The sequence below is a fragment of the Schistocerca nitens genome, chromosome 3 (assembly GCF_023898315.1).
Source record: "Schistocerca nitens isolate TAMUIC-IGC-003100 chromosome 3, iqSchNite1.1, whole genome shotgun sequence".
NCBI lineage: Eukaryota > Metazoa > Arthropoda > Insecta > Orthoptera > Acrididae > Schistocerca > Schistocerca nitens.
The window spans coordinates 505829898-505855931 of record NC_064616.1 but is presented as its reverse complement, the minus strand read 5'-3'; the positions used below and the strand labels follow the sequence as shown (position 1 = coordinate 505855931).

The window sequence follows — 26034 nt, the reverse complement described above, 5'->3', positions numbered from 1 at the left end:
GAATTTATTAAGTGGTGTCAGTGAATCAAAGAAATGTAGCCAAAAAAGTGTGACAAAATGATTACCAAATGTGATCTCAAAGGCTGTTGTGCAAGACCATCATTACCAAATATGATCTCAAAGGCTGTTGTGCAAGACCACCATGAGCTCTCCTCTTTCGTAGGTCAGATGGTTAGAAAAGATGCACAGCAGTGTATAGCAGTCGTAAATGTTGGACTGAGTACGCCAGAGGAATAGTAGTCATGAGTGATGACCCCATACAACATGAGGTCGTGCAGAATGTCTTGTAAGAAGTGTATCAACCTTTGGCATCAGTCTCCACATCTGGTCGAATGTGTTACAAAGAGTACACTGGGCCAATTTGAACGTATGCCACAACTGTCAAAAAGACAGCGCAGCATCAGGCCAACGTGTGTGCAACCAACTTCTCTGCCAAGTACAATGCCCCACAGAAAGCAGACATTTGGAGGATGAAGAACAACACACTGGTATGTTTTCACTGTGAGCACTTTAGACATGTATGCTACTGCAGAGGAAGAAGATCAGTGTTTAGTGAGTATTATGCCACAAGACGTCAACCATCACAATAGCCCTATTCGCGCCAGTTAACTGCAGACAATTGTAGTTGACCTGTGGCACGTAGGCTCTCTCTGTACTTTGAATGAGCTCACTTTCTAAAATGCTATTGCTGTTCCCTGTAGCCATGTAGATAACAGTTGTTCATATAGCCATTGATTTCAGGAAGAGGTGACCATCTGTGGAGGTGAGGCTGCCTCAGGTGTAAATCCTCCATGGACGACAGTCACCAAGTTCTTTTTCTGTAATGTCGTAAGCTTATCACCACCAGTGAAAAAGGAATGTGTTCGGTGATACAAAAACAATTGTGCTAAAGGTTGCAAATGGGAAATGTGTCCAGCCAACAGGAACATGTATTGCAAGACTAACTATCAATAACAGAATGGAGCTTTTTGAATTTGTCATTTTAACAGTCTGTAGTCAAAAAAGTTATCCTCAGGTGGGACTTCTTGCAAGTATCAAAAGCACTCATAGGGTGTGGAATACTGAAAGCTATTCCATGAAGCACGCATAACAAAGATTGCTCTTGGCAGCTGTTTACCATTGGAGATTTTATCCCGCTGTCATCAGTAACACATGTTCCAGTTGTCAATCTATATGCCAGCAGTGATCATAATTATTGTACGTGGTCAAGGAGAACTTTGTATCACTAATTTTCATGAGTAGCCACAACTTGTCCCTAACGGTATGTGCTTACTGACAGCTGAAGCAGTCCAGGTAGGGCAGCTTAGTGTCATTGACAAGGAATTGTATTTTGCTGCTGTTGAACTGCCATAAGGATCTGGTATGACTGAGGAACAATGTCGGTGAGTGAGAGACATTCTGTGTCAATTTTTGCATGCTTTCAAATCATGAATGGACAAAAGACAGACCAAGCAGCCCATGGCAAAACACTGTATCAACCCAGGGATTATTCACTAACTAGCCAGTGATCATAGAGGGTGTCACTGGCTGAACTAAAAATAATCCAGTAGGAAGTGGAGATGATGATGGAAGATGACACCATTCAATCTTGAGAATATCCTTGGTCGTCAGCTGTGATCCATGTGAAGAAGAAAAGTGGCACATGGTGTTTCTGCATTGACTTCCTCCTACTTTACAAAATCATGGAACAAAGAGGTTTATCCATTCTGCGCATTGATGACACCTTACACTGCTTGAAACGAGCAAAGCATTTCTCAGTTACGGACATGCATACTGGCTACTGGTAAGTTGAGGCTGACAAGACTGATCGGGGAAAGACTGCCTTCATAACTCCTGATGGCCTCTGAGTTTAAAGTTATGCCATTTTGATTGTGTAATGTGCCAGCCATCTTCGAACATGTGATAAACAACTTGCTTCAACACGTTCAATGGACATATTGTGTTTGCTATTTGGTGCTGTTTTTCTTTAAGAACATCTATGCCTCCTCACAACCATGTTGAAATATGTTCGGACTGAAGATCTCTGTCTGAATCAGAAAAAATGCCTCTTTGTCACCAAAGAAATAAAAATCTTTGGTCACCTAGTGAATGGTGATGGAGTTCATTGTGGTCCAGATAAAGTAAGAGCAGGCACAGATTTTCCAACCCCTTATCACATTCATAATGTGAAAAGTTTTCTTGGAACATGCTCATACTATCGGCTATTTATAAAGGGCGCCAACACAAAGGCATGATGCTTGCAACTACTGGAGGGAGACTCAGCATTTCCGTGGGATGAGGTGCAACAAAAATAATTCCTTATCCTTAAGGAGGTTTTAACATCTCCATTGTACGATGAGAATGCCTAGACCAAACATCACAATGATGTTATCAGTTTTGGAATAGAGGTAGTTCTAGTATAAATTCATAAAGGTGCTGAAAATGTGACAGCTTATGCTTCCTGAGTACTCTCCAAGTCTGAAATGAACTACTCTACAACTGAAAAAGAGTGCCTTGTAGTTGTTTGGGCCATTAACAAATTCTGACCATTTTTACTATATAAACCATTCACTTTTGTATCTGATTGTGCAAAAGTTTTCCAGTTGTGAAAGAATAGCTGCCTACAGCCACAGATGAATGACCTCACAAAACATTTTAATTAGATGCTGGAAAATTGATGTGCATTGGTGTCGAACAGAGAGACTGTGGAGGCTGAAATGACAATGGGTATGCTTTACCCATTTTAATGGGATTATATTCAGGTTGACTACGTGATACACATAATCACCAAGACCAAAGAAGCAAAACAGCTGGCTCAAATAAGGGGCCTGGACGCTCGTTCTGGGAGGGGGGGGGCAGGAGGAGGACTAAGAGCACTACAATGCCAAGCACTGACCAGTAAGATACAACCTGTGAGACTAATGCCAAGCACTGACCAGTGAGATAAAACCTGTGAGAGTTGGTTTGGGTTTTTATTGCTGTGTGGAAAGTAGAACTATCGGAAAAATTAGTAAAACCCTATGTAGGGCCATATTATATCCCTCGTTGCGTGTTGGACATCACACGTGAAGTGGAGGATTAAGACTCCTTGTCAAGAAGTTAAAAGCCCAGAGACTTTGCCCATGTCGTTTGCATGAAGCCATTCAACAGCTCAGAAGTGCAGCTCGATAGTGGGTGGTTCAAGGAAACTGAAAATCCACTCAACAATTGCAAAGCTTTGATGGGAGGGACTATATATGATGCTCGTCATAGTGAAGATGATGTAGCAATATGTCTAGAATGTGAGGACCCACCAGTGCTGCCATACAGAGGGCCATTGACAAGATCTAGATCCAGGATATTGTAGTCAGCTCTTATGAGTTCTGAATTGGTGGGTCACTTTTTCTTCAGGAGAGGGAGCAGTGTCACGAGCTATTGTGCAAGCAGTGTGGCATGCTGCGGGTCACCAGTTCAAATCTGACCATCAGCAATTATTTGTTAATTAGTATTCATTGTTTCTGTAATGTTAATTGAAATATATTAGGTTGACAATGTTTGTATATTATGGAATATTTAACGTTAGTGTAGATACCAACATTCTGGGATATTCTATGTTTGGATAAGTAGCTGCGCCCCCTGTCCAAGAGTTCAGTTCTACTCTTGATGTATGTTGGTGTTTGTAATAAATGTGCTTCCATTTCTAAGTGTTATATTTCATTAACAACCCTGCCTTCAGATTTGGTTTCAATGTGAATATATCCCTTCCATCTTGCAGCCTTCTCTTCTTGATCTAGTACTGGCCTGTCATCAGTCCTTGATATTCACACTACTGCTTCTCTTCTCCATAGCTTTCTTTAATTTCCCTGCAGGTCATATGCCTTTACCACAGTCATGTTGCATCTCTCTTCTTGTGATGGCAAGACATGCTCTGGTCTCTAGTTGTAATAGAGTAACCATGCATGCAAGGTTGTCATTTGAAATATGCGAACCAATCACATCTCAAGATTTTTCTGAAATCCACTACCTCTGTGTCTTCATAGATGTCCCTTCGCTGCAGTGAAAGTGCTCGGTCATGGCCTTGTACAGGTGGCAGAGGCAGTACTGTAATGGTGATACTTAGAGGAAATTCTTAACTACTTGGCTTGTAGCAAAGGGCACAGAGTTGGACTTTTTTAAGGGATGCCATTTAATGATTCCTGTGGTTGTAATCACATCAAAGTTCACTGTACACTTAATACATTGCATGAGATATTTGTTATAAATAATTCTGCAATTATGGACAGGTGACACTGTAATTACTTGCATCGCACATATACGGTGACACTGTTGTTTCAGCCAATTTCAGCCTTAGAAATTTTGTGTTACTATATATACTGGAGCATTGCTCAGCCTATAGTAAGCTTCTGAGGTGGATGTTGTCACATTGTCACTGTATGCAGACCATAGGCTATGTTCAGTTATTTCACAATTTTATGAAGTCTTAGATACCTGTTTTATGATATAAACATTATAATGTATGTTTCTACAGCTTTGCATTTCTCCTCTAGCCATTCCTGCTCTGTCATTTGGCACTTTCTGTCAGTCTCATTTTTTCGAAGTATGTATTCCCTTTTTCCCCGCACTATTTGCTGAATTTCTGTTTATTCTTCCTTTCTCAGTTAAATTAAAGATCTTGCATGTTATGAAAGGTTTTGTTATGAGTCTTGTCTTTTTGCTAGTCTGCTTCCTCCACTATTTCATCTCTCAAAGCTACCCATTCATCTTTTATTGTATTCCTTTCCTCTGTTTCAGTCAATTGTTTAATAATGCTCATTCTAAAACCCCCCAACAGTCAGGGGTTCTTTCAATTTATCCTGGCCCTTCTCTTTAATTTCCTACTTCTCTGCAATTTCTTCAGTTCTAATTTAATGTTCATCACCAATAAATTATGACCTGATTACATATCTGCCCATGAAAATGTTTCACACTTAAAATCTTGTCACAGCATCCTCCTGAGTATTTACTGCCAGGAGATCTGAATGGTGGACTATTCTACCTATGAATTATTTTGTACAGGCAGGTGCCATCATCATTGAAGCATACAATAGATCTGCATGTCCACAACTACTAAATGATGGTGTATCAAGACATGTCTGACATTGATGCTGCATTGAACAGTGCACCTTCTTAAAGGTACCTGGTGTTCCTCGAAGACACCCTGCTGCTGCAACTATCCTACCACTAAGTCCTCTGCTGATGTAACAGGTGTTTCATACACAAGGCCATTCAGATACCTCCACAGGAATAAAACAATTTGGGACAGATCAGGTGATTGTGGTGGCAATGCAACTGGTCCACTGTGACCAATCCAGCAACTGGGAAAGATTGCCAGCAGATGTGTCCTAATTTGTCTGCTGAAATGCACAGTGGCTGCATCATGCTGAAGTCGAATGCGGCAATGAGTGGACATGGGAGCATTATTCAGCATATCTGGCAGGACGCAACAGGAATCGGAGATAACGTGTAACCATCAAGTTGGTCCAGGATGTACAGCCCAATTAAACGGTCTCTGACAATGCCAGCACACACGTTAAAGGTAAATTTGCCTTGTGAGGTATGTGTACACCGATCAGTCAGAACATTATGACCACCTACCTAATAGCTGGTATGTCAACCTTTTGCATGGATAACAGTGGTGATGCCTCATGGCATGGAAGCATTGAGGCCTTCGTAGGTTGCTGGAGTGAGTTGGCACCACATCTACACACACACACACACACACACACACACACACACACACACACACACACACACACGCGCCACCTCATTCCTGTAAATTCCATAGAAGGGGGTGATGAGCTCTGACACCATGTTGAGTCACATCCCAGATGTGTTTGATCGGGTTCAGATCTGGCGAGTTGGGATGACCAGCACATCAATTATTGTTGAAAAATGCCACTGCAGCCAGGAAGTGTGATCCTCTTGAAGGGGTGTACACAGTCTCCAACCAGTGTGTGATACTCCTTGGCCATCATGGTGCCACACATGAGCTTCACTGGACCCATGGATGCCCACATCAGTGTTCACCAGAGCATAATGGAGCAACTGCCAGCTTGTCTCTGTCCTGCAGTACAGGTATCAAGGAGCTGTTCCACTGGAAGATGACAGATTTGTGCCCTCCTATCGACATGATGAAGAAGATATCTGGATTTATCAGACCATGCAATGCTCTGCCACTACACCAACATCCAGTGCAAACGTCCATGTGCCCATTTGAGTCGTAGTTGCCTATGTCACGGTGTCAACATTGGTACATGCATTGGTCAGTGGCTGTGGAGGCCAAAAAGTGTTCAGTGTACTGTGTGTTCAGACACACTTGTACTCTGCCGAGCATTAAAGTCTGATGTTAGTTTCACCACAGTTCACCACCTGTGCTGTTGTACCAGTCTGCCCAGCCTACACCATCCTACATCTCTAAAGAGGGGTGGCCGCCCAACCCCATGACATGGCAACCCATTGACGTGGTTTCAAGTTGGTTTCGCCATGTGTTGAAGACACTAACCACAGCACTATTAGAACACCCAACAAGTTGCAATTTCTGAAATGCTTGTGCCTAACCTCTGGGCTATCAAATTCTGCCTTTGTTCAACACACAGACAGCACACTCACTGCACTGTTTGTGTGTCGGACTGGCAGTAATTCCTCGCCATGTGATGCTACTGTCACCACCTATGCAGGTTGTGCATGTTTATCACACTCTCGAGTGAAAACACAGTGTACATGCTGAGGCAGTATTGGTATTGGCCAGAGCTAAGAGTCGGCAGCCTAACCCGACTATATATTCTTTAATCACATCTTATATTACTTTTTTTCTGTTTGATGAAGAACTACAACCATTTCTACAAGAAATGTGACTTGACCAAATGTATAATTCTCATGTATCTTGAAACTCTGAAGTGTCCTTTAAAGCAATGTCTTGCATTGCCTTTAAATGGATAGTGCCTGAGCTACAGAAACTGTTCTCCACTTCCCTTAGTGCTCACTAGGTATGACTCTCAAACCTTTTGTAATTTAGGCATTTCATTGTGCATCTGCAAACTGTACCTGGTGGAGCACAGCAAAGCTGCATTTCCTGCACATTTATGGTCTTTGTTTCTCTTTGTCCTCACAATAGATGGGCCCCTGGGATCTCCTTTGCAACCTATAACACTCTTTCTCCATAAGGAAGGACCATGAAAGTTCTGAAAACAGTTTTTTCCTACTTTAATTTTTTCTATCAGTATTACTCGACCTTTTCTTCATGAAATTAATTTCAGGCCAGCAAGTTAAGCAATAAGCCTTGCGAAAAATACAAGCCTGTGTGCTTATATGTTGAGCAAAATTCAACAGTTTGATCGAAAAATGACTGAGGCAGCCTTGGGAAATGATTTTACTTATATTGGAGTGTAGACAGTGTTCACCATTTGTTAAATTATATACACAGTTTTAACTTGTTGTTAATAATCGTAACATGGGGAACTGTATTGAACATCAGTTGAACAGAATGTATTGTGCTTTGAGAATATGAACATCAACAAAAGTAAAAGAAGGCTAATGTGGGCAGCAAAATACTGACGATGGCTGAAGTAGGGAGTACAGAAAATACAGACTGGGGATAGCAAGAAAGACCAGTTTGAAGAAGAGAAACACGTCGACATTGAATATAAATATGTAAGTGTCAGCAAGTATTTTTTTGAAAAGATTTATTGGGAATGTATTTTTATGTGAAAGTGAAATATGGACTCTAAACAGTACAAACAAGAAGAGAGTAGAAGCTTTTTCAGTGGTATGGATAGACTGAATAACCAATGAAGAAGTAGTAGTGGAATGAACTGGGGAGGAAAGAGCTTTATAGCATAAGTTGGCTAAATTAAGAAATAGATTGATAGGATACAAACTTAGGTGTTGGTAGAACAGTTAATTTGGCATTGGAGGTAAGTCTCAGGTGTAAAAATTGTAGGGGGTGACCACAGCTTGACTGCAGTTGGCAGGTTCATATGGATGTAGTTTGCAGAAGAAATGAAAAGGCTTACACAGTGGAGACTAATGTGAAGAGATGCATGAAACTAATCTTTGGACTGAAGACTACAACAAGAACAATAATAAAGATGTTGGTACCAAAGAGGATAGCCACCTGTGAACGACAATTTTCTCTGTGAACTGTATTTTTCAAACACAGTTAAAGTTGCTATAGGGGGGGGGGGGGGGGAAATGCCTATTAAGTTATCGAGTCATTTAAACTGCAAATGCCCCATTTCATTTCTTATTCAACTTCTGCCAAACAGCTAGTACATGTTCAAATTGTTGCAGTGACATAGACTTGAAAAACCTAAGTTATCTCTGAATATCTCTGAAGCTTTTCAGCACGATAATGTCATTAGATCTCCTTGTAAACCGCTTGTATCTTAATCTCATTAAGATCACTACCCCTCTCCTAAATGGCTACATGTGCACGCATCTATTTTGATTGTAGGAGTTGGTCAACTGTATTGATTGCTTAATTAAAGAGAACAAGAACTAACTACCATGGCACAAGTTGGAGTCACGCTGTGTATGAAAACTGAAGCAGAAACTTGGCAGGAGTACCAGAGACTCAGCAGATGTGTTCAGTGAAGAAAATAATTCAGAATATTCATGGCCACCTTCTCCATCTGCACATGGAGGACAATGATGTTTCATTCTACAGTGTGCTAAGATATGTGAATATTCAAGAAACTGGCCAAGCAATAAAATGGGTAGTAAGACACACACTGTACTTAAGTGCACAATTGCACCTCAAGAGGTTTTTTTTCCCTACCTCTGAGGCATTAAATCAGTTTGTCAGTAAGGACAGAAGGTAGGGATATGAAATATTAAGCAGCAATGTGAAGAACACAATCACTCTGTTTTTCATATTGGGCACATATGAAAAATTACATGATTGGACTTCATTTTGGATTTGGTTTCCTATATACAAGTCTGTAGTTAAATGATTACAACACCAGTGAGAAAACCCGTCTGTCTGTGGTTCTTTTAGCATATGAATTGAGATGCACCACATATTAGTGAATGTTGAAGGGTATTTCAGTTGTAGATAAGAGAGAAACTCAACAATTAACATATTAAGTCCTGCACAGACATATAATAAATAAAATACAAGCTTATGAAATATAGGAACAAACATGTGATTTGACTGAAGATTTATTAGCAAACAGAACTGATTATGTTGTTTGTAACAGTAAGCTATTGTCAGCAATGATAGTAGTATGTCTCAATGAAGTGTGAGAGAACTGTTACTATTCATGATATACTCATACTCATATACTGCATATCTGTCATAACAGTTGTCAGCTGCATATTCTCCGGTGTTTCGGAAAAATCTGCAATTTCATTTTTGCAGTATGTAGATGGAGTAAGCCCTTAACAAATACTGCTCATTACTGGTGTCATGCGATGCCTGCCATCAATTGAAAGCAACGCTTTGCTTCTCATCACAAACAATAAGAAATTAAATGGAATTTTGTGTGCTTTTTCGATAGAGCATTTCCAAATTAGTCTAGTATGGCACTGAGTTTAACAGTTTATGTTAACAGGGACTTCAAAACATGAAATAAAATTAACACTCCAGAAGTGACTGAGTTGCTCTGCTGCATGTCAATAGCAGACATGCAGCACGGTTCTGCCTGAAACATGAGGTGAGGCAAGTTGGGTAACGAATAAGTGTCAAACAAATACATTGAGGTGACAAAAGTCATGGGATAGTGATATGAATTTCTACAGATGGTGAGGATTGCGTACACAAGGTATAAAAGGGCAATGCATTGGCGGAGCTGTCCTTTGTACTCAGGTGATTCTTGTGAAAAGGTTTCTGATATGATTATATCCACGTGATGGGAATTACTGGACTTTGAACATGAAATGCTAGTTGGAGCTAGAGACATGGGACATTCCATTTCGGAAATCATTAGGGAATTCAGTATTCCAAGATCCACAGTGTCAAGAGTGTGCTGAGAATACCAAATTTCAGGCATTACGTGTAACCATAGACAGTACAGTGGCTGATGGCCTTCACGTAATGACCGAGACCAGTGGCATTTGTATAGGGTGGTCAGTGCTAACAGATAAGCAACACTGCCTGAAAAAACCACAGAAATCAATGTGAGACATACAAAAAATGTATCCATTAGGACAATACAGCAAAATTTGGCATTAATGTGCTATAGCAGCAGCAGACCGACGTGAGTGCCTTTGCTAGCAGGATGGCATTGCCTGCAGCACCTCTATTGGGCTTGTGATAATATTAGTTGGATCCTAGATGACTGGAAAGCTGTGGTCTGCCGGCTGAAGTGGCCGTGCGGTTAAAGGCGCTGCAGTCTGGAACCGCAAGACCGCTACGGTTGCAGGTTCGAATCCTGCCTCGGGCATGGATGTTTGTGATGTCCTTAGGTTAGTTAGGTTTAACTAGTTCTAAGTTCTAGGGGACTAATGACCTCAGCAGTTGAGTCCCATAGTGCTCAGAGCCATTTGAACCATTTTGAAAGCTGTGGTCTGGTCAGAGGAGTCCCAATTTCAGTTGGGAAGAGCTCATGATAGACTGAGTGTGTGGTGCAGACTGCATGAAACAGGGGACTGAAGTTTTCTACAATGCGCTGTACAAGGTGGTGGTGGTGGTGGTGGTGGTGGTGGTTCCTAATGGTGTGGGCTGTGTTTACATGGAATAGACTGGTCCTCTGGTCCAACTGAATGATCAGTGACTGGAAATGGATACGTTCAGCTACTTGGAACCATTTGTTCCCACACAATAATGGAATTTTTATGGATGGCACCATGTCACTAGGCCACAATTGTTTGTGACTGGTATGAAGAACATGCTGTTCAATATGAGCAAATGAGTTGCTCACCTTGATCACCCAACATAAATCCCATTGAACATTTATGGGACATAATGAAGAGGGGTCATTCCATGTCAATTCAACCAATTTGAGAAAATGTTCTAGCTGATAGTCTCAGATTTGGCTGAAATTTAGCACACCAATGCTACCAAGTGTCGAACACTCATGTACAAAATTTTAAGTTCCCCTGCCAATTATTTCCAGAATTATGGCTTGTGAAAGAAGATGGCGTGACCCGGAAATTGCAACCCGCATCTGGCAATCTATCTTCAGACCCAAATTCAGGTCTTAATAACCTTGGAATTATTCCGTACAGTCCAGTGAAATTTTTACAACCCAGTAACATCCACCTAGAGAACACACGCTATGAATCAAAATACCAACAACATATTTCTGAGGGAAAATAAAAAATTCCAAAATGTGATTAAAAAAATGTAATACGTTAAAAGGTACATATTGTAGGTGCCCTCTATGCCAAATATAATTCACTAAAAAAGGGTAAAAAAAATTTGTGGTAAGCTTAATGTGGCCTAAACATACACAGAACTGATCTTGTCCATATCAGTCACACAAACAGAGTTACATGCACACAAAAATACGAAAATTTGAAAAATTACCAGAAAAACATGGATTTTCTAAGTGTGGTAGCACGAAAGGAACAAGTGATATTCAAGCCAAATTTCAAACACTGCATAAGTAGACCATAATATAATATGTGGCAAAATTTCAACTTGTTATTGCAAGGCATTTGTGTACAATAAAAGTTTACAGAGATGTATTTGGTTACGTTTCTTTTAACATGATTTAGCAAGGAATAGTGATGATGCAGACAGCTTGTTTCAGATAAAGCTGCAGCAATTATTGGGAACCATTAGGCAACAGAATGTTAAACAATGGTAGTTTTCAGGGATAGAATGAGTGATTGTTAGGCAGGAACTACAAAGGAAACAAGCAACCATTACAGGTTACTCATGTTTTTAAGATTCTAGTTCAGACTGGCCAGTACTGTTGTGGAAAGTCATTATGGAGGCAGAAGAGTGTACTAGTGGTGCTTTTGTTCAAACAAGTTGCAGTATTGGTAGAGCACAAGCATCTGAATGTCATAAAACAACATATGGAACAAAATGTGGCATTCGCTTTGTCCTGTATGATCTGGATGAATCGGACCAAGATTTGTTGCTATGGAGATCCGGGATACACCCTGTGGGCACAAGAAGTACAGTTCCAGGAAAATTTAGTGTTTGTTATCATCATATGAAAGTGTTTCCGCATAAGTATTCTTTCCTACAAAGAAGTTGTTTTGATCCATTTTGGATTCATAAGAAGACAGTGAAGTGTAGCCTCAGAGAAATTGATATAAAATCAGTATTGAAAGTGAATCAGTGCATGGGACTTAACATGAAACCAGGACAAAAGTTATGTTCCAGGTGTGTTACACTGCTGAGAAATGAAGAATATCCCATGAAGACACACAAAGTTGGGAAAAGAGACAGGCCTCGCTATGGTAGAAGAAAACTATAAGAAGCTCAAATGGAATTAAAACACAAAATAGCTGACACACTAATGGTGGAAGAGGAAGAACTATCTGCTCCAAAGGAACAGAAATCGTGCCAGAAATGCTCTGATTTGGACAAAATTGTGCATGATTTGAAAGAAAATGTGCCATATCCACACATCAGGAAAAAGTAGCTATCCTTACCCTTGCACCTTCCAGCTGGTCTATTGACTACACTCCAAAGGAATTCAATGTTTCTACATGTATGGTAAAGCAAGCTAGGAAAATAGAAGCAACCCAAGGAGTGCTTCCACAACTTCAGCAGGCTCGGGGTAAGCAATTGAGTTCAGAAATAAAGGTGCTAGTGTTGGAGTTTTATGAAAATAATGACTACAGCTGAATAATGCCTGGAAAAAAAGACTATGTAACGGTGAAAATGGGAAATGTACGTGTACAGATGCAAAAAAGACTGTGGCTATGCAATGTATCAGAACTATATGTAGAATTCAAGGAAAAGTATCCCAATACCAAAGTAGGTTTATCATCTTTTTTCAATCTTCAGCCAAAATGGGTTTTGCCTGTTAGTACAAGGGGCACACACAATGTTTGCATATGTGAGACCCATCAAAATGCTAAGCTGATGTTTGCTGCTATAAAGGATTCTGGTCTGGATTACAAAGGTGCAATGAAGCTGATAGTGTGTGACATCAGTTCCTACCAGTGCATGATACACAGGTGTGAAAAGTGTCCTGGTAAGGCAAATCTTGCAGAACACATGAATAACAAACTGTATGGTGAACTCCTTATGGATGACGATGAACTTGTTTCTTATAAACAATGGACACACATGGATTGCACAAGTCTTGAAACAAAGATTGCACAAGTCTTGAAACAAAGATTGCACAAGTCTTGAAACAAAGATTGCACAAGTCTTGAAACAAAGCAAAGTACAGTGGAAGATTTTGTTGAAATGTGTTGTCAAAAAACGGACAAACTGATCACACACAGCTTTACAGCGTCAGCACAATCAGCTTATCTCCAGTTTTGTAAGGATAATTTGAAACAAGATGAAATTACAATAATACTAGACTTTTCTGAAAATTATGCATTTATAGTTCAAGATGCCATCCAAGGATATCATTGTGACAACAGCCAAGCAACTCTCCAGCCATTTGCGATTTACTATAGAGGTGAATCAGGTGATGTGTCTGTCATGAACCTGTACGTTTTTAGTGACTGTTTCTAATTCATGATGCCATTGCAGTTCATGCCCACATTCGTACTGTCATGGCATATGTGAAAAACGAGTTGCCTCACATACATTTTGCGAAATACTTCAGTGATGGGGCAGCTAGTCAGTACAAAAACTGTAAAAATCTCAAAAATTTATTCATGCATTACCATGATTTTCAGATTCACACAGAATGGAATTTTTTCGCAACAAGTCATGGTAAAATTGTATGTGATGGTATTGGTGCTACCATTAAGTGCATGGCATCACAAGCTAGTCTGCAGCACTCTACAGAAGGTCACATTCTAACATCTCTTCAATTATTTACCTGGGTACAGAAAAATATTTCTGGCATATAATCATTCTATGTTTCGAAAGATGAGGTGAAATCAGTCGAAGAGTTGCTAAAAAAGCAGACTAGAACGCGTTAAAACTGTTGCAGGCACAAGGAGCCATCATCACTTTTCTCCAGCGGACCCTGGCAATGTGCAGATGAGCAGACTGTCCGGTTATAACTATAGGTTTATGCACAACATGTGTCTTCACAGCGTGTCTGGCTCAGGATGTGTCTGGCTCAGGATTCAGAAGAAAAAGCAGCAACATACAACCAGGTTGCTATGTTATTGCTGTTTATGATGACAAATGGTACTTAGGATGTGTTGCAGAGTGCTGTGAAGCAGAAGGTGATGCATTTGCGAACTTCATGGCACCAGCAGGACCAGCAAGCTCATTTCATTGACCACATTTGACAGACAGGTGTTGGATTCCTTTTGAGCAATTCTTATGACAGTTCCAGTTCCTACCACAGTGTCAGGAAGACAGTACAATTTGCCACTCAATGTACAGAGTACAGTAGCTAAAGTGTGGGAGAACTTCTGTTTGAAGCACAATCGACTGGTTTTTAGCAGTTAAGGTGCGGTAAACATTAAATATAGGTTGTGTTAATCTGTCTATATGTTGTTGCTTGGTGAGTAAACAGTTGTGGGAGAAGATAAGAAGAGGCAGAACAGTTTACGATATGTTTTTACAAAATTGTGTTGTGGAACAATGGCCACATCACCAAATACATCTCTCAACTTCCATTGTACACAAATGTCTTGCAATAACATGCTGAAATTTGAGATATATATCATTATGGTCTACTCATGCAGTGTGTGAAATTTGGGTTGGATACCACTTGTCCCTTTTGTGCTACCACACTTAGAAAATCCATGTTTTTCTGGCAATTTTTCAAATTTTTGTATTTTCGTGTGCATGTAACTCAGTTTTTGTGACTGATATGGGAATGTTGAGTTCTGTGTGTGTTTAGGCCACATTAAGCTTACCACAAATTTTTTTACCCTTTTTGAGTGAATTATATTTGGCATAGAGGGCACCTACAATATGTACCTTTTAACGTATTACATTTTTTAATCACATTTTGGAATTTTTTATTTTCCCTCAGAAATATGTTGTTGGTGTTTTGATTCATGGAGTGTGTTCTCTAAATGGATGTTATTGGGTTGTAAAAATTTCACTGGACTGTGTGGAATAGTTCCAAAGCTATTAAGACCTGAAGTTGGGTCTGAAGATAGATTGCCAGATGCGGTTTGCAATTTCCGGGTCATGCCACCTTCTTTCACAAGTCATAATTCTGGAACTAATTGGCAGGGAAAACTAACACTTTGTACACGAGTGTTCCACACATGATAGAATTAGTGTACTGAATTTCAGTCAAATCTGAGACTATGAGCTGGAGCCCCTGGTTGAACTGACATGGAATGACCCAGAGGTCAATTCATGCACAAAATCCTGTACCAGCAACACTTTTGCAGTTATGGACAGCTGTGGAGGCAACATGATTCAGTATTTCTGTAGGGAACTTCCAATGATTTGTTGAGTCAACACCATATTGAGTGGCTGCACTACATCAAACAAAAGGAGATCTGACGTGATATTAGGAGGTATCCCATAACGTTTGTCACCTCAGTGTATGTACATTTACGATAGGCACTAGGGTACCTATTGTTGTACTAAATATCAAAAGCAAACTAATTTATGAATGCTCTATCAAATATCCACATAACATTTCACTTTTAAAAAACCGTTTATTTGTGAGGAACAAACCAAACTTTGCCATGGAGATTGTGCGTTACATGAAACATTTGAGTAGCAGTAGTTGCTTGGACTGGATCCATCTACACATTGCAAAAATGAAATGGCAAATAACTGCCAAGACACCAGAGAAAATGTGTGTGACAACACTTAGGAGATACATCTTAAAGTTGACAGCTCTCTCAGGCTGTTCACATACGTATTTGTGTACATGGAATTTACAACATTAGAAAAATGCTACAAAATGGAAGGCCACTGACAGATTATCATTGCTTTTAGCAGAGATTGGCAGCTGGCCCTCATCAGTCTAGCAAATATCTTCAAAATAAATATATGCAATTTAAGGTATGTGCATACAAGGGTGTACTGAAAAGTAATGTCTCTTAATTTTTTATTTGAAAACATTTAAAGCTTTTAAAATAAACCAAACATTATTAACATTCTACATCTTTATTCTTCATATCTACCTATTTATTTCTCAATGTATTAGCCCTGGTGACAAACTTGTTTCTACCAACAAGAGACTGGTGTGTAGTTTTAGAAATAGATGAAAATTGGGTGGAGCTGATTGATGGCAGTAACCCAAAGCATCAGAGTATTGCAGATGTCAATGATCGTGTATGGTCTGGCATTATCACGTTGAAGGAGAGGATGCTCCATGTGTGCACAAACTGTTTGAATTCGAAACTCGATTACGGCATGCTGTTTCTCATGCAATGAAGTAGCTACGTTCCACACCACCATGTTAAAAGTTGCAATTTGGAGCCCTCTAGTGGCAGAGGCTTGCAAATATGTAGACATGGAGAATTAAGATGCAGACTTTTAACAACTTTTGTTTTATTCAAAAAGCTTAAGAGTTTGCACACAAAAATTCAGAGGTTACTTTTCAGCATGCTCTTGTAGATGCATTTTTACATTACAAATAAAATAATGAAAACTATTCTTCATTTCAGCAACCGCCACACAGAAGATATGTTACATTTACTTATGGTACTGTCGGCAGCACTGCAGTTGTTTGGTGATAGTGAAACTCGTAACCCTATGCCTGAAATCTTCAGATGTTTGCGTGCAAATTATCCTCCACAAAAGCGGTCAACTGCTGTATCCACTGAGGGATTACAGGGCAATGGAGAGGGAGGTCAGCAGCAGCAACAGCATCAACAACAGAGTCAGCAACAGAAGAAACAGCGATGTGCTATTAAAAACAAGAAGCAAGATCAGGAGAAAGGAGGAGACAGCTCTGGGTCACAAAACATCATCTCACATCCAGATAATACATTTTCTGGCAGTGGTCATGCAGCAACAAGGGTAAGTGTGCGATGAATAATGTCATAACCATAATAAAGTAATATGTTATTGTAGTCACCCATGACAGGAATTGAGTTACTTTGATAGGGGACTGTCTCTTCGCCAAGGCATGAGACAAACTAAAATTTTGTGTTAGATTGCTACATAAAAGTCGAGTTCAGTATTGGTTGTTACATTTGTGAAGATATATATTAGATATATCCTTTTTCCAGTCTTCTATAGTGTTAGAAAATAGAACTTGTGTAGGCATCAGAAATGGTTTCTGTACAGATACTACACACATCAATGTGTTGACTGAGATGTTTATCATAAGCCTGTATTAGCATTTCTATCCATTCCACAAAACGATCACTGCCCATCTCTTGAACCATTTATTATAATGTGCAGGTGGGTTTAGGCACAGTCAGGTTAGTCAGCTGACCTCGACCAGGCTACTGATGTATTTAAATATTGAGAGACTCATTGTGGTTGTCAGCTGCATGTCGTAGCAGCAGGGCACTGGTGTAGGGCAAGGTAGCATCCAACAAACAGCATATAGGCTCAGCCAAAACACTTATTGATAGAAGTGTCATGAGGTAGAATTCCACAGAGTTTGCTCTCATAGGCAGCTCTAGATGAATGACGAGGTGGTGGTATGACTACAGTCATCCTAATATCTTTGGTGTGACATCATCATAACTGGTAACTGTTCAGGATGCTCCTGTTATTTTGATTCTGGCGTGTGTGTGTGTGTGTTCTTTTTTTTAGAGTTACTGTTTTGTTTGTAGATACTTCGGATAGAGAGTGCGTACATACATTACATTTGTCATCCTGTAACTGACGAAAGCTAAGCCACATACTCTTGTAAAATTTTCATGCTTATAGTAGGATAAAGTAGTCTCATTATTGGTAGTCTTGAGTTTGTGTGAGAAGTTTCACATTATTTCATTGCATTTGTTTAAAGATATTGTAAAATTTGACCACAAATGAGAAGTGTGCAAAATGTTGTAGGTTTGTGAGTTGTGGGGTATGTTGTGTAGCAAGTAGTTTCACAAGCATGAATCTATCAGGGAGGCTAGTGGGGCAGCTAACAAAGTGCTTCATGATGCTGGAGGACCTGTAATAGGAATAGGATAATAGTGGAACAGAAAGTGAGGATCTGTGCCCTTAAGGCTTAATTAAAGGAAGATGAACAAGAAATGGAGAGGCAAGGGAGGGAGAGAGTGTAGAAATAGAGACTGGCAATTCAGAGTAAGGCCATTAAGAAGAGAACATGCTGTGGTAGTTTCATTTTTAGTGTTGAAAATATACTTAGCCAAGGGTCAAGGTCCTGTAGAGAGAAATTTCCAGTAATTGTGGGAGCAGGTAAGATGAAGAAGATATCCAACATTCTTGGTAAGTCTAAAATAAAAACATCAAAGAGATGATGATGATGATGATTCTGTTGCTAGATAGCAGCCATGTGTGCAGTGAAGGCCCACTGTTGTAGGAAACATTACATAAGGACTACCACATCACTTTTTACCATGTACAGTTCTCAGTAAAGTGACAGAAGACCTCAGTCCTTTGTGTAACGATTTCATTAAAGACAGTGAGGTACTGACAGGAGAATTGTCTTCTGGGCTGATGACATAGGCAGTCAATGGACCTGATTGCTGCTCAGACTGAAGCCACTAATGTTCATTTTGTACAGCTGTTCTGGCATTACAATCAACCCTGTCTTGGTAGTGCTGTGGGACAAGGTAATGAGGGACTTGAGAGTGCACCGGTTACTGCTGATGTGACTGTGATGCTAGTAGAGGGTATCTGTGGCTCGGGTCATACTAGATGTAATCTACACCTGAAAGGTGGTGGGAGGGGATGATTGTTTAAGCTTTATAAGTGACACAATAGTGGTTGAATCTGGCCTCACTCAAGTCCAAATTCTTGTGATAATATGTAGTATGACAGTTAGAATGAAGTCAAGTAGAAAGCATCCCTGCATGAGGAAATTTCCTTTAATGCTGGCAGATAGTCCCGTAAATAGAGAATGCAGATCGGAAGGTTTAATAAGCTTATTTCATCAAAATATTAATGGAACTGGAGGTGAAGTAAATTAATAGCTCTTGATTGACATTATTTGTATTTCAGAACATAATTTAGATGGTGAAGAAATGCTAAGGCTTCCTTTGAAGTGGTACATCATGTATGATTACTATGTGGATTAGAGGAGTAGCCACTTCCATTTGAAAGAGTTGACACATCAGTGCATTGTAAAGACCGAGTATTTGTAGGTTGTGCAGGAGAGACTGAAATTTCAAGGAAAGTCTTTTCATTATATGCTTCTACAGGTATCCAGTTCAGACTACAAGATTTTCTTCCCCAGGCTAGACACTTCTAGATTCAGCATGAAGTTAATTTTGCTTTGGGATTTCAGTGTAAACGATGTGACTATTCTCCTGAAAAGAAAATGTTAACTGATTTATTTCAATCATAGAACATGAGTCTGCTGTCCCACTAAAGTTGTGGGAGACCACAGCGGAACCATAAACAATTTATTCATAGATTGGGCTCTAATTGATAGGCACATTGTCAAAAAATTAGTAGTGACATGTCAGATAATGTGTCACAGGTTGTAACACTAGTAGTAGTCAGAGTAGTCGTATCCCAAAAAAAAAAAAAAAAAAAAAAGAGATTTGAGTGCACTTGCAATGCAGACACACACAACAAATTTCTAAGGATAAACTTGACAAGAAGCCTACAATGAGAACAACTCGAGCAGGAAAAAACATTATTTTTTTCAAAGCTTCATCACTTTGTTTCATAGTTCTTTCCCATTACAAAATTGCAGAAAGATATGTGGTACTAATAAGCAACCAGTTTGGAAAATAATGATGCTAGAATATGATTTAGATGAAATGGAAGATGTATTGTAAAAATGAAGTACACTCAGTACCCACTTATAGAGGTTCGCCACAGACATTACTACAAAGTGCTGACAAATGTCATTAGATCATCTAAAACGATGCATTGTGCATGGGCATTGGGAAAAAAGGCAGTTGGATTCTGCTTACAATGATGATGTACAGGAGGTCAAGCAGTCAGTACTTGTGAGTGGGCATCCAGGGCTGCTGGTAAATGACAGAACAGAAAATTAGGTAAAATAAAGAGAATATATTTCAATATAGAGAATACAAAGGGTGCACTTAAGGTCGGAAGTAACCAAGTGTAGGCCAGTCTAGGAAGACGAACAACTAAATATGTGGGCAACGGATGGGGAGGCGGTTCATGTTAATTGATGTCAGTGGCCGGTCGTGAAATGCAGAGCCAGATGCTCTGCCTCTCAAGAAAGACATCTGTTCTGCTCGAGGTCTGGATGACAAGAAAGAGAAGCAACTGTGTCCTGCACTGCAGAATCCTCTAGAGTCGACACAAGACCTGTACCTCAAGCACGCTGTTGGCTAAAACTGCTGGCGTGAATTCGCTAGCAGTTTCAGCAGAGGGCTCAAGGCATCTCTTGTCAGCACCTTTAACTGGACAGAATTGCCTCAGTTCTGAAAGACAGGCAACCTGTGTCACATAGGCACAGCTGAAGTTTCTGTGGGAGAAAACTTGTAAAGATCTGACTGGGGCCTTTTAAATAAATTTTTTAAACCAATTCATGAAAATATTCCTTGACTGGCTGCCACTCTGTACAGCATTACACCAAGAGAATAGAAAACTCTCGGCACAAAATTAAAACTAAATGGTCATTTGTGAAAAAGGCATCAGGATAGAATGCGGGCACTCATGATAATACACCACTCGTATGAGAATGAAACTGTTAGTGATCTACCAGAGTTGTGAAAAATATTTAATAATCACTTCCTGCTGAGAGTTGCCAAGTTAAATCAAAATTTTATTGTTGAAGGTAAATAGATGTGTAGAACTCATAAAAACTGTTGTTCCGAGACAATTATATTGCATGTAACTTCAGGGAACAAATCAGGGTGATAATGAATCAATTATTGAATCACTAAATAGTACAGAATCATGTGCGTATGATGAAATATCAATTAGGATTACAAAGAACAATGCACCATATATTAATTCCGTATTCAGTTAGGTGTGGTCAGTTTCCTGACATGAGCAGCTGTAAAGAAATGCAACAGGCAGATGATATAAATCGGTAGCTGGTTGATGACTGGCTGGCACCACAGCCCCGCTCATTGCACAAAACTGAAATGGGAAACTGCTGTTGCTGTGTGCAACATAGAGAGTACTGGTTCATCTGAGCACCTTTTGATTGTACTTGGCATTTCAATATTAAGGATACATAGTAATAACTAATATGCTATCACATAATAATAATAAATATAATAATAATAATGAAAACCATGAGGCCTTGGATGGCACAAGTCAAAATTGATGTGGAAAAAGCACATATAGATGCAGCGAACATCACAGACAAAAGTGTCTATAGACACAAAATACCAAGTGGGAGGTAATATCAGAGAAGACAGCACCTAAAGCCCAAAGTGAACTGAAGAAAGGAAGAGGGCCTTTAGCGAATGAAAGAAAGAGTACTGGAAGAACAGGAAGAACAAGTAGTCATAAATACTTTGTGTGATATGATAAAGGCATAATGTGTGTGTGTGTGTGTGTGTGTGTGTGTGTGTGTGTGTGTGTGTGTGTGTGTGGTGGTGATGGGTGAAAATATTCATAGCTGAGAGCTTGTAGCGGTATAAAATGGGACTTTTTCTTCAGCTCCCCGTACAAAGGTAATTCTCACAACCTGCTCATTTATTTTCACAAACCAATACAGAACTGTGTTCGAAGACACGACATAACTCAGATTGCGTGGCAACACAGGTGCCGAGTCATGGCAATTGGTTAGCAACACATTACATTTACTGGTGAATCACTCTGCAGTCACTCATTCTGCAGAGCCCTATTTAACTACACAGGAAGTGATTCACAATTGGCAATTTACCAACTCGCATCAGCAATTTGTTTCATTCGAGTAGCGTAGTTTGCAGAGAGCCTTAGTGAAACTAATTTATAAAAACCTAAAAAGAGATCATGTAAGAAAAAACTGGCCAATTTCTTTGCTATTAGTGTTGTCAAAAGTTTTTGAGAAAGTAAAATATAAGAGTAATGGCACATCTCAGTGCACATAATTTGTCAGATTCACAGTCTGGCTTCAGGAAAGAAACATACACAGAAAATGCAGTAATTCTTTTGTGTGAGAGGCATCACAGAGGACAGTAGGTATTTTCTTTGATTTAACAAAAATATTTGGTTATGTGGATCATACATTACAGTTCCTGAAGTTGGAATTAGGAAAAAAAGCTCAACAACGGTTTGCTGTCCAGGGCCATGTAAAGTGGGGTGTGTCACAGGGTTGTGCTCTGAGTCTGTAACTAAACATGGTACACGATTCAAAACTTTTTTCTTTGTAATTGACAGAAGTCTTATTGTGAAAGATGTAGAAAGTAATGTAAATGATCTAGCTTATAGGATAGTCAGTAACATCAGCATGTGACTTTTCAGAGAGCAGATTAATGTCAACTGCAGTAAAGTACAATGCATACAGTTTCTGACATTGAACTCCTGGATAAGTGAAATTTTACTGTCGTAAAGTGGTCAGTCAGTCAGTAAGTCATTAAAGCTGACCATTTAAAATTCTTGGGACAGAGAGTAGATGAAAAGCTTTCTTGGAAGTATCGTATTCAGATTTGTGTAGAAAATTTCACTATAAGAATAATCTCTGCTGTATTTGAAACTAAAAAGTCAGAGGTTTGTTTATTTTGCTTAGTTTCATTATGTTATGTCCTAAGGTATATTTTGGGGAAGCTCCATGCAGTCACCAAGAACTTTCTCTGTCGAGAAAAGAGTGGACAGACAGATCTGCAGTGTCAGTGAAATTTTTGTAGGCCTTTGTTAAAGTGTCCCTGAATGTATACTTTTTCGAAGGATTTATTGTTGACAGCATTGATTCATTCAGAAGGAATTGAAATATTCATTCATTCAACACTAAACAGAAAAACAATTTGTACTTGGATAGTAGTTCCTTGAGCTTTATATATAAAATTACATACTGTTCAGAAGGTTTACTTTCAGTAGACTTCAGTAGGTCTGAAAAAATTGAGTGATAAACCACAAGTATTCAAATCTTAAATTAAGGGTTTTTTGTGGTGTACTCTGAGTATTCTATACAGAAGTTCCTTGTTATAATTGAGATTTGTATTTGTAGTGTGTTATTTCTTAGTATATTCTTACTTTTTAAAGTTTTTATTAATTGATTTGTTTCTTTTATTTGTAAATTTTCTAATCAGCAGTCTGTTAACTGATCATTGAATTGTTCCCTGACCAAGTAGATTTGGCTCACATGACCCACATAACCCAATAAATAAAAAGTGAATGGCCTCTGTTGATTGCATCCTTGGTCAGGAAAGATCAATTCATTTATGGGATGTATATGGGCCCCAGTTGTGGCGTGGTCATGTTTCCTTGGCAGCATTGATACTGTTGAGTAGGGCTGGCACAATTGTAATATAGCTCTTGCAGTTTTGCCCTGTTGGGAGTTGTGCATATAGCCTCGGTTTTCATTTACTCTGTGTCCTGCATGCATACATGCAGATAGAAATACATTGTTCACAAATTAACTCTGTGATACTGCTGAACAGTGTGTGTGTGTGTGTGTGTGTGTGTGTGTGTGTGTGTGTTGGTGTTTTCCTGGACTGGTAGGCACTGTAGACACATGGGTGTACAGGTTGTCAGTGTCAGTGTATCTGCACTCTCAGTGAGACAGTTATGGTTCTGGGTGCCAGCTAAAGTCACACAAGTTCAGGATTTAGATTGTGTGATAGCAATAATGCTAATCTCAAAAGTTTTTTTTGCTTGTGATACCTAAATATGTACAATACTGCAAGGGCAACCACAACTGAAACACAGGAAGGTGGTACTTGGGACAATGGTACAGTGGTGTAGTCTCGTGCATTACTGACATACATGGTATCCCAGGAGGAATGGTCAGTATTCTGTGATATAACAGTAATGATTATTTGAAGGAAAAGGTCTATGAAACATGGGCTTTCGTATCTGGAACAGCAGTTGTGGCCAACAACCTAGAAAAACCGATCCAAGCACTGGCCATTACAGTGGCCCACATTGGTGATACAACTGTGCTTGCTCCGCACATGATGTGCGGTCTGTTTGCGGAGTGCCATCCATAATGGGCAACAACAGGTTGATTTGTGGCACACTATTTCCTGTGTCTTGAAACCAGTGAATCGTAAGCCTGTCTCAGCACCTTCTTACTCAAGCTAGATTGCAATACAAGTCACTCACCTACTCAGTTACATAGAATTCTTTTGCTGACCACAAACTGCATCTGGGAAATAAACCATTGGCAGCCTGGGTCACAGTTTTATTTGTTTATCAATCCCTAGTGTGTAATATGTTTGGTGACTGAGACACTGAACTCAGTGTGTCTGCATTTGTGTGGGAATTGCTAGGTGAGCTTGTCACTCCATAGTCAGACTGACTAAACTGTAATGCCTATCTTATTAGCTGCTAGGAACCTTCAGGCCAAGAAACTCTTTGAGTGTGACATGGTCCTTAACCACTTCGTGAATATATCTGTAAAGGTAGCAATGGAAATATTTTCTGTCATTTATTAGGTTCAGCATTTCTTTCTCTGAAGTGGTATAGGTCTGTTTGGATCTGTTAAGATACTGGGACACATAGGCAATTAGATGTTCCTTTTCATCCATTTCTTTTCTCAGCACACAACCCATGCATAATAAATGCTTGTGGCTTGACATAGTAAAATGCTTCATCAGTATGAATGTCTCCTAGCACTCTGTCATCCAGTGGTAATTCTCCTCCTTTCCCGTATGGGTGTGTCAGTGGTTACATGGTCTTTGCAAAGTCAGCCATGAACCTTCAGTAATAGTTGGCTATACTAGTGAGGGACTACAGTTCCCTTACCATCCAGGATTGGGGGTCCTTCCACCACTTTTAGTAACTGATGGTCTGGTTGGATTCTCTCTTGCCTGATGACATGCCCGAGATACCTGACTTCATTACGCGCAAAGTGTCATTTGGCTAAGCCGATGTGAGGTGTGGGGCTTTTAGTTGTTCCTCTATGTTCTTGAGAAACACTATTATGTCATTCAGATACACCATATACTGATTATGCTTCAAACCCCGTAATATGCTTTAGCAACTGCTGGATTGTAGCTGATGAGTTTCTCAACCCAAAAGACATCCTGCAGTATTGCTAATGGCCTGAAAGGGACTGGGAAAGTGGATTTAGGTCAACCATCTGGTGCTATCTCCAACCGATGGTATCTGCTTTCTAGAGCCATAGTGACAAAATGTTGGCACTGCTCCAGATTCGCTACCATCTCTGTGTTGTAGGCAAAGGATACGCATCGGCTATTGCACATTGGTGTGTTACCACAGCTATAGTTGTCCAAAGAACTCAGTTCTTTGAGTTGGAACCACCCCAACAGATAGATAGTCTCCAGTGAGAATCACCTTAGTCGGGGAAGATCAGCATATTTATGGGTTGTGTATTGTCCCCAGTTCTGATGTGGTCAGCTTTCCTCACTGACGCCGACATTGTTGAATATAACTGCCAACTTACCTAAAAAATTGATAATTCTCAGGTAAGTTGAATTTACTGGAAAAGTCAGGTAAGTTTGAGAGACTTAGGGTGGTGGTGGTGGGGGGTGGGTGTGGGGAGGTTGATCTGTATGTTGATGGAAAGAAATATTCTACGTTAGTTTGCTGCAAATCAATCTTTTTGTTTCTGCTCTGAAGGCAGTTGGTTGTGGAGCTGCTTAAGAAAAGGTGAAGAAGGGTGTTAAATTGTTGTAATGCTTATCGCTCGATCATGATTACCTCCAGACTCTGGGAATCTTCGTTATTATGTAAGGGTTCTCGGACTCCAGTTCTGTTTCCCATCACATGATTGTGAGTACAACAGAGGCTAACTGAAATGTGATATTTTGTCCATGGTTGTGAATTGTCATTCAAACAAAAACACAGGTGTGGTTTGTAATTACAAAAGATATAAATATGGACCCACATTTAAACATAGATGTTTTGTA

The 26034-nt window shown here is 39.7% G+C and overlaps 1 protein-coding gene across 3 annotated transcripts in view; it reads left to right on the top strand.

Annotated features, from left to right (window-relative positions):
- Window positions 1-26034, top strand: part of LOC126248430 (uncharacterized) — a 195638-nt gene that overhangs the window by 100041 nt on the left and 69563 nt on the right. For all 3 annotated transcript variants that reach the window (XM_049949397.1, XM_049949396.1, XM_049949399.1), the window contains exon 5: window positions 16621-16975. In XM_049949397.1, coding sequence (XP_049805354.1) covers window positions 16621-16975 — 355 coding nt within the window. The remainder of the gene's footprint in view (window positions 1-16620; window positions 16976-26034) is intronic.